The following is a 10,405-nucleotide window of genomic DNA, read 5'->3' as shown; positions in this document are numbered from 1 at the left end:
TGCTTAATATCTTCTAACACTTTATTTTGATGGGTCCACAACATACTATGAGAAACTTTGCAAGTATACGTCAACTTATTCTACTAACCCTAAACCTACTCTACGGAGAGTTAGTAGACATGTAGCTGCAAATGAATGAGAATTAGCTGACATGTAGTTACAAAGATACTTCTAGTTAGTAGAATGTCTAGAGTGGACCATCAAAATAAAGCATAACCGAAGGGTGTTATGGGAAGAGACTGACAGCACATGGGGGATGGTCACTGTAAAACAATGTTGAAAACGGCAGAAGGAACACACCAAACCAAATCGGATAACCAAAAAATAATTCAATATTTATTTGCAGTACAAACAAGTCTTGTATTGGTTTTCATATACTATACAATACATAGGGACAATTTTATATCCTTCATAAACCAGAAAATTGAACTGCCCGGTTACCAAGCCCAGTATTATACACATAGATAGATTGTATCTTTTAAAAAAATTTATACAGCACATATAAAACAGCTCTTTGACATTTGAAGCTGTAACACGATGCCGACGCATTGTCAAATAAAAATCCCTGAAAAATTCCTCGGTGAGGTAAGATATACAGTTCCTTATTCGCTCATCTAGTTCCTGTGTGTCGTTCGCTTTCGTTCCTACTGTTATTAATCGCAGAACCATTATGTAGCTACAAGAAACGTCCACAGAAAGCCTTGTTCCTGTGTTCTGGCAATATACGAACAGAGAAAAACATGAACGGTTTCTCTTTCCCATGGTTACAGATTCAAACATTCCTCCACAAGAAGCAGCTCGAAATCAAGATGTACACGTAAATAAAGAAGCCGTGAAATGAAGCGCCTTTTCGTCCCGGGGTGAGGCGAGAGCGCCGTGTTGTTATTGTGACTGGGTTGTTTCAAGCACGAGAAACAGTCATCCGCGATGATATATATTAAGGGGACGACTCTTGCATATCTGCACAAGATGAGTATTACATTTATATATATATCGAGATATATGAAAAGGCCACAGGAGTCAGCATATAGCACGTATTTTGTATATTAAAGAAATCCATGGGTTAAATCGAATCGGACGAAACACGAGCGAGCGCCCAGCACCCAGACGCGCTCCGGACACCCCGGGCGAAAAGCTGCCTCCGTTTCAAGCCATATCTCTGTGGATCTCTAGTATCAAAAGTAGAGGAGTCAAAAACCCGAGGCCGTTTTCTAGAAAATACTGCAAAGGGTTGTTGAGTATATTGCAGAGTAACAAATACAACCTTGACTGACCCGTTAAAGACCATTAGTCGTCTATTATTATTACTACTACATATTGGTTTCTTTAAAAATGAACAAATATCTTGGTAATACAACGATTTCTAAAGTGAGATACAAAGAGAGTATTGAACAGTCAGAGTAGGAAAGAATTAAAAAGGTTATATAAGGCCAGCTTAAAGCAACCCTGTTAACTCAAGCACTCGTCCGCTCAGGTCCAGTCGCTCGTTCCTGCGGTCAGGAACGCCCTCGCTACACACTGTTTGCTGCCCGGGAGCAGCAAGAGTAGTTAAAAAAACAGTCCTCAACATTCGGTGACGTGCCACGCCTCGAGAGGATCGCATGCCCAAATACATCGAGTCAATAGATATATACTCTTACGTAGAAATTAATACAATATATTCATACTGTAATGAGAATCGCCAAGGCCAGAAGGTGAGTGAGCCCGGAAGTCGGGACACAAACGTGGATCTGTCGATCTTGCGGTTAAGGAACAATGAGCTTTAAGTGCGCGCGTCGTCACGCAGCTGCGGAGCCTCGGCGCAGCCTAGGACTGGCAGCTCCTCTGAATGTCTCTTTCTGTGTGTGTTGGAGTACCGCTTTTAAGTGCCAAGAAGAGAAAGGCTTCGCCACTGTGCAAAACGCATTAGGTCATTGCAAACGTAGAGCGAGAGCGAGAGAGAGAAAATAAAGAGGGGGAGGGCTCACAATGTTTGTTTGTGTCGGTTCGGTCGCCAACACCGTCACTACTTTGGACAACATGGTTCTGCGCAGAGGATGGAGACGAAGATATAGCAACGGACAGAACGCATGTGTCGCGCACCTCTCGGCTTTCACTCGCTCTCCTCCGGTTAGAAAAGCAAAATCCCATGAGGTGCGTCGGCAGCCTTTCGAGACGGGAGGGCATCTGCAATCAAAGCTTCCTTCTCTTCGAGCCAAGCGCTGTGCAAAAGTCTCACGTTTCTTCTCATGTATCAAACCGTGAGAGAAAAAGAACAGTCTGTTCCATGAAGGCAAGAAAAGCTGCATTAAAATCCACCGGAGGGCTTGAGAGGGGCCCGTGTGCTTAACCACCCTCCGTCCCTCCCTTCGCCGCGGCTGCTGGCCTGTCCTCCAGGACAAAAGCTCCCCCGGAGATGGGAGATAAACATTCAAAGGGTGGCTGCTCCCACCCAGCATCCTCTGCTGGCCTTCATGTGGACTCCAGCGTGTCCAGCTGGAACATGTTGTGATTGGTGGGCGTGGTGAAGAAGAGCTGGTCGTTGGGCGTCGAGCGGTTGTCGCAGGGACTGTTTAGCCCCAGTGTCCTCTCGAAGTCCAAAAGCTGCCCCATGAAGTTGAAGTTGGGCGAGATGTTGGACTTCTTGCGCTTGACGAAGTCGTAGGCGTCGTTGAGCGACAGGTTGAGCTTCTGCATCAGGTACGCCACCGTGACGGTGACCGAGCGGCTGATGCCCGCTAGGCAGTGCACCAAGATGCCACACTTTTTGGAACGAGCTTCATCTGAGGAACAGAAGAACACAAACAGATGAAGATCTAAATCTCACGCACACAAACACACACATTACACGAATGACCTCTGGGGGTATGAAAAATGCCCACATCCAATTACAAAACAGGTTTTTTGAATGAGGAGGGTCGCCTTGTGGACTAGCTTTAAGATCACCCAGAAGGTTTCATTGATTGATTTTATGCTTAAATAAAAGAGGTGCATTTAGAGACTTTTAGTGTGACTTTGACAAACCCACCAGCTTCAATTACACATTTCTAAGACAACTACAAAACTACTGCCCTGTGTACACATTCAAGGCTTGTTAACACCAAAATAAGTGTTTGGTGCATAAATTCAAATTAACTTTTTAATTTGAACGAATGCCTATTGATGTGTCTGTTCAGACATCACAAATTTGCATGCCATCAATTTATTTATTTTTAATCTCTTTCCCACTGGACTGTGAAGAAAGCTGCCCAACCAGTAGTGCATTAGTGCTGTGCATTTTTTTTCTGGATGCATTTTCCGCCATTCGTTCTTCCCACAGGGATCATAAAAAGTCTTTGTTAAAGAGGTGAATCCCAGCATTACAACAAACTTGATTTGAAGCAATAAAGTTTTGAACAAAAATTGGACAAAAAGTCTAATTAATGGCTTTAACTTGTAGGAAAAACTACAATCCCATTAAGTGTCACAGATAATAATCAAAAGAAACAACGGAGAAATATATAACTGTGGAAAATGTTGATTAAATAGAAAAACAATATATTTTCAAAGGTTAGTTATAGTATATTAGATCACATGCCCAGAGATGCTCATGACCAAAGCACTTTGCTAAGTGCCAGTGAATAGCACGGGAAGAATCACGATCTAATTGTGTGTGTGTGAACAGGCCTGTGGACAGACACCTTTGACTGCTGTGTTTGAGTTTTTTCAGCGACATTAGCATCGCCTTTTCAAGCTTAAAGTCAGGACGTCGTCACACAATAACCACTGAGGTTTGATGCTATGGACACGTGGTCAAGTTTTGGTTTGATTTGAAAGTGAACAAAGGTTTCATTTTCACTCTGTTATCATACAAAGTCATCATATCGCTTCAGAAGCACTGGAGTTGTTTGGATTGCATTTTTGTTACCTTCAGAGAGCTTGAAACTTTCAGATCACACTGACTTTAACTGTCTGGACAAACACAGTAAGTGACGACAAGGTGAATTATTCCTTTAAGAGACGCGTCTGATGCGAGTCGGTGTAATCATACGGGGCTTCTTGTAGACCAATTAGTCATGGGCTCTTGATTGGAAAACAAGTAGTTAAATCCCGACTTCACCGAGCTCCACTGAACTCCTGAAATGGCTAATCACGACACCGTCTGCTTCAGTACAGTAGCGTTCAGTGGCCTCTGATAAGAGCGACGCGCTCTACAGCTCCAGTCAGCGGAGCCATGAGCGATTCACCCAGACAAAGCTTAATAACCTCGAGATAAACCATTAACACCGAGCACATGACAAACGCCCTCCCTCTCTAAAGCGTTATACTCGGTCTGACCCGTGAATGGGAAAAAGTACAGCTATACATTATTTAGAGACAAAGTGCATCTGGTTTTGTGAGGCATGACGTACTACAGAGCCATTAGTGCCAGGCGAGGCAGGGTAAAGTGGCCATTTCCTCTTCTCCGCTCGTGATGGATGTGTCAAGAGCGCTCCGAGTCCAGCTGAACCCTGGAACAATGAGGTCACTTCCTCCAGAAACACGGTCTCCACCACCGAGACGCTCCTGAGCTTCAGTGAATTCATAAAACACAACGTACAGCGTGTAAAACCACCACGCCACTGAGATCTCCAGCTTTTGCTGAGCTTTATCTAAACAGGAAGTTCCTTTCAGCAAAGCTTCCTAATGTTCAATAGGAAGCAACGCCGCAACTTAAACGTTCACATGAAAAGTGTGTTTAGGCAGCAAAAGCGAAAGTGTTCAGCGAGAGAACGGCAGCGTCCAGCTGCATAACAGGATGTTGTGATAGTTTATGCACTAGTTTGCCCTTCCGCTTCTCTCGTACCTGCTTACCTCTCGACCACAGGATGATGCACGGCTAGCCGTTATTTCAGATCATTTTATTTATTTATTTCCCCGTTTCTGTTACAGATGGAGTTTTGGTCGCCTCTGGCTTGTTTGGTTGGGGACGCTTAATTTCTGGTAATATTGTGGCTATTTTCCTGTTTGACACTGTAAAGCGGCTTCGACACAATCAGTATTGTATAAAGCGCTATAAATAAAGCTGCCTTGACCCGACATTGAACCGTCTGTCGTCATGCACTCATCCTCATCTCATTCAGCCTCCTTTTTGGGTGAACTATCCCTTTACTACCATTCAGTTACGTGGTTAACTCATCAGCTAGGCATTTCCCACAGTCTCAATGAAAGACACATTTATTTAAAGGTTAAGAATGAGCGGCAGAAACCAGAACAACAGGTTCCAGTCAAAAGCACATGTAGATGAGATGCTAGACAATTGTCACGCGAAAACACCTCCAGTGCGAATGAGAAATTATTTCATATTCAAATACGAATACAGTGTTTTAGTAAAGCTGTACAAGGTCACATTAAAACGGATGTAAATGTTGAGCTCACACACTCAAGGCACAACCGACTTTTACCATTTGCAGCTCCTGATGAGACCGAGTACAAAGACCAAACTGAGCCTTTGTAATGCAGATATAACCTCAGACTAAATGTTTTTAGGAAATGACTTGAGAAAGTGTCAACCGAGACCTGCCGCAGACGGCACATGTGGCTTTACCGGAAAAACACTGACATAAAAACACCAGAGAAACTAAAACCATTTCCGTCCTCATTCATCTAGAATTTATTCTTTTTAAATGAACAGGTTTGCTACTCATTCAAAGCAAACGATGAGGTGAAATCCGTGCGTGCTTTGTCTGGATTCACGCTCGCACGGTTCAGTTCACCATTAGCGGTGGCGCTCTGTGATCTATGGCCTACATCGATCACTTCTGTACAGCTCACTGAATCAATTATATCCACTTCCTCTGCCTCACCCTTCCAGTAATGTTGTGCCCTTGTTTTACATCACCGCGGGAAAGCTCGCCTGACCTGACCCGAGCTCGTTTGCTTGAGAAATGTCTGGAGATGCCTATCTGTCAGGTTTAAGCAGTGCTGTTCCTCATGTAGACCGCAGGTGGACAGCTGTAAATCCAGCCCCTGTCTGAGTGACTTGGCAATGCCTCACGGTTTGATGATCATTTTGCTCATTTTAACTCAAGAAAACGCAGCTGTAAGGCTGCAAAATGATTAATCGTTAATAACTGCATTCAAAATAAAAGTTTGTTTACATACTGTGTGTGTGTACTGTGTATATTTATTATGTGCGTATGCATATATATATAATTTATTTATTTATTTATTTTTTTTAAATATATACATGTGTGTGACCCTGGACCACAAATCCAGTCATAAGGGTAAATTTTTCAAAAATGAGATTTATACGTCATCTGAAATCTGAATAAAGGATCGGACAATATTTGGCTGAGATACAACTATTTGAAAATCTGGAATCTGAGGGTGCAAAAAAATCTAAATATTGAGAAAATCGCCTTTAAAGTTGTCCAAATGAAGTTCTTAGCAATGCATATTACTAATCAAGTTAGTTTTGTGGTCCAGGGTCACATATGTGTGTGTATTTTTATACAGCAGTACACAGCACAGGTATAATGTGTAGCGACAGCCAACAATACATTGTATGAGTCAAAATTATCCATTTTTCTTTTATGCCAAAAATCATTAGAATATTAAGTAAAAATCATGTTACACGAAGATATTTAGTAAATTTCCTATCATAAATCTCAAAACTTAATTTTTGATTAGTAATATGCATTGCTAAAGACTTTAAGGGCGATTTTCTCAATATTTAGATTTTTTCGCACCCTCAGATTCCAGATTTCCAAATAGCCGAGTTTCAAACCATACATCAATGGAAAGCTTATTTATTCAGCTTTCAGAATATGTATAAATCTCAATTTAAAAAAATGTACCCTTATGACTGGATTTGTGCTCCAGGGTCACATAGAGTAAGTAATACTCTTAATTTGAATGCGATTAATCGTTGTGCAGCCCTAGATGTGCGAGTTTAGGGAGTGTCCTGAACCCAAACACATCCTGAGGTCACTTCCAGAAACACAACAAAAATAATAAACCACCGTCTGAGCTTCACAGACGTGAAAGTCCAGGACGCAGAAACTTACCTATGAAAGAAATGGCTTCAGGGAAAAACTGAGATAAGTTTTGGCTCCAGTGATCAGAGATGGGAATCTGCTTGTACTTGAATTCCCCGTCGTGTTCGAACATGTTGGGCAGGTTGGGAGTGACGTTCAGGATGTACTTGATGTTGTACTTGCCCAGAACGTCCAGGTTGGTGGAGTCTTTGGCACAGCCCAGGTAAAGATAGGGTAAGATCTGGACTGGGAATGCTGGTTGGTTACTGGGCAGCGGGCTGCCCTCGGACTCGGTGGCGCTGCCCGGTTCCCGGTCCGACTCGCCGTCAGAGCAGTCGGAGCTGATCCGCAGGCCGCCGAGACCCAGGACGGATGCGGGCGGAGAGCTGCTTGGACAGGAGCAGTCCAGGTTCGTCTCGCAGTGCTCTGGGTATTCAGTCTGAAATTTGTTAAATCCTCCTGGAACAGGCCAGAAACACACTGATTAGCCAACACCTCCGCCACAGACCATCTTACTGTACACTACATTAATGCATTTGTACACAAACTACATACAGATTATAACGTTTGTACACGCATTACTTAGATTATAATATAGAATTATTAGCACGTAGTCAGTCTGATGTAAATATTGTGGTTATTAAAATTATTTGTCTATGGCAAGATGTCATAACATTCCATACAACTAATTAGTATTTTATGTAGACTACCAGTTTTTTTAATGAATTCTCTTCTGCTCACCAAGCCTGCATTTATTTGATCCAAAGTACAGCAGTAATATTGTGAAATATTTTTACTATTTAAAATAACTGCTTTCTATTTGAATATATTAGTAAACTGTAATTTATTTCTGTGATGCGCAGCTGTATTTTCAGCATCATTACTCCAGTCTTCAGTGTCATGTGATCCTTCAGAAATCATTCTAATATGCTGATTTGCTGTTTAAGAAACATTTATTATTATAATTATTATTATCAATATTTAAAACAGTTCAGTAAATTTTTTCAGGATTCTTTGATGAATAGAAAGATCCAAATATCAGCATTTATCTGAAATAAAAAGCTTTCGCAGCATTATACACGATACCATTCAAAAGCTTGGAGTCCATTTTTTTTGGGGGATTATAGAAATTAATACTTGAATTTAGCAAGTGTGCATTAAATTAATCCAAATTACAAAAGATTTCCATTTCAGATAAATGCTGTTCTTCTGAACTTTCTATTCAAAGAAACCTCAATAAATTCTACTCAGCAGTGTTCAAAATAATAATAATAATAATAATAATAAGATCAAATAAATGCAGGCTTGGTAAACAGAAGATACATTTTTTAAACAAAAATTTTACGGTTCACAAACTTCTGACTGGTCGTGTACTGTTACTAATGTACATGTTACTAATACTCATTCGGTGTATTCCAGTGTTCTTAAAGCTAACTAAACAGACACCAGTGTACATTTGTGACACAATACTGTGTATTCCAGCTGTTATTAGTTACAACAGCCATGCTGACTAGTTATTACACAAGACCAAACACTTAACTAGAGAGATAAGAAATGTCACAATTAAAACCCAAAAATGAGTCATAAAATTCACCCTCATGTCCTTCAAAACCTGTATGGCTTTCTTTAGTGGAACTAAAACACATTTCTCAACATATCTTGTTTTGGTTCAGAAGGACATATGGGTGAGTAAATGAACTATTTTTGGGAGAATTATCCCTTTAATATCTGAAGCACAGATCCTCGTTAAACTCTAATGGAACAGTTATCCGTCACTGCTGGCAAACTACCGTCTAACACTGATGAACTAGTCACCATTTCTGTTAAGCGAGTAATAAAAGCAGATATTCTGAGGGAACGAGTGTGAAAGTGTGGTCTGTGAGCTGCTCGGAGATGAGTGTCGGTCGTGAACGATCATGACTGGCACTCCATGTCTATTTTGTGAATGGCGGAGAAAGCGAGAATTACGCAGCCAAACACCGTTTCTGCGACAAAACGCTCGACATATGCGTCCATCCGCACGAAATATCGCACAAAACGCGTGTATTTCTCGAAAAGAGTGAAACTGCGTCGTGATTCAGTAATTTCAGCCGTTCATTCATGAATCGCTCGCTTTCCCTCTGAAAGACAACATGGCGGAGCCATTTTAGGAAATTAATTGAAAACATGTTTGTTTCTCTTTTTCAAAAGGCTTGCAGGCGAAACGCGACAGGACAGATAAAAGTGGCCCACTGTAAGAGAAAATGAGTATATAGACGTATTTCGCGTATGGAGTACTGTACTGTATTTGTGAAACAGTTCGTCTAAATCATGTTAAGTTCAGCGCTTGTGAACTTTTCTCACTTCTTAAATCCCAGAAAAACGTGAATTTTAACTTAGAGGAGCGGGTCGGGTTTAATCCGTTTCACACACTGACACACACACACACACACACATACACTGAGCGTTTTCAGCTCTCGGAAGTTTTGAACAGCAAACCAAACGCGCCGTTACTCCGGAGAAACCGTTCCCGTCAGCACCGGCGTCGGTTACCGTACCTTCCAGGTAGTAGGCTTTGCAGCCGTCGTCCCTCAGCTTGTGCATGAGGAGCCCCAGCACGGAGCCCTGCCAGTCCGTCGCCGCCGCCGCCTCGTCGTACAGCAGCACCGTGTCCGTCTTACAGCGCCGCACGAAGCGCTCCTTGTCCTCGGTGTTGGGGATGATGGAGCGGATGGGCAGGTTGCCCTTCTTCAGGCGGCGCAGCATGAGCCCCGGGATGGCCAGGTTGATGGCGGACTCGATGTGCGAGGACTCGAAGAGCTCGTGTGAGCGGCAGTCGAGCAGCAGCAGCGATCCGCCGCCGGACTGCAGCTCCTCCTGCAGCCATTCCGCGCTTTTGCTCGACATCATCGCGCTGTTTTTCATGGGGAGAGAGGGCGAGGCTGCGGTGGGAGCGATCAGGCGCTGAGAAGAAGTTCCCCCGCGGGCAAATCCATGCGCGTCGAGAGGTCTGGCTCTGCTGCTTCGGTGCGAGCTTCGCTCCGCTCGGCGTCCATAAGAGGCGGCTGCTGCTGCGGGGAACGCTCCGTCAGATCCGCGCAAAGCGCGCTGGACGCGGGGGAAGAGAGCAGCTCATGATCGCTCGCCTGTTTGTCATCTTCTGACGCCTGTTTGACAGGCTGTAATAAACCGACCGCGTCACGCCGGTGGGCGGGGTCTGTGCGGAGCATTTAAAGGCGCAGCGCCTCTTTATTTTCCCTCGCAAAATAATGGAGCAGTCGCGGCCGAGAGCGCGTGAAAGTTCTTTCTTCATGGAAAACAAAGCAAAGGTACACCAGACGTCTGTTTCTATCCACCTTATTTTTCAATGCGCCGATTTCTGTCAATGTGCGAGACTTCCGGTTCATTAGCCGCTAATAGCGAGAAGAATAACAAAGTGCAGTAAACCT

The 10,405-nt window shown here is 43.2% G+C and overlaps 1 protein-coding gene across 1 annotated transcript; it reads right to left on the bottom strand.

Moving 5' to 3' along the window:
• Window positions 1-314: 314 nt before the first annotated feature.
• dusp7 (dual specificity phosphatase 7) lies at window positions 315-10,126 on the bottom strand. The gene is made up of 3 exons (XM_058790908.1): window positions 9,515-10,126; window positions 7,008-7,436; window positions 315-2,762 (listed from the first exon to the last, which is right to left on the bottom strand). The coding sequence occupies exons 1-3, from the start codon at window positions 9,879-9,881 to the stop codon at window positions 2,452-2,454; spliced, it is 1,107 nt and encodes a 368-aa protein (XP_058646891.1). The 5' UTR covers window positions 9,882-10,126; the 3' UTR covers window positions 315-2,451.
• Between the last annotated feature and the right edge of the window lie 279 nt (window positions 10,127-10,405).

This window comes from Onychostoma macrolepis, chromosome 11 (genome assembly GCF_012432095.1).
Source record: "Onychostoma macrolepis isolate SWU-2019 chromosome 11, ASM1243209v1, whole genome shotgun sequence".
Lineage (NCBI taxonomy): Eukaryota > Metazoa > Chordata > Actinopteri > Cypriniformes > Cyprinidae > Onychostoma > Onychostoma macrolepis.
Note: the sequence above shows the minus strand (reverse complement) of the source record. Positions and strands in the feature narration are given on the sequence as shown.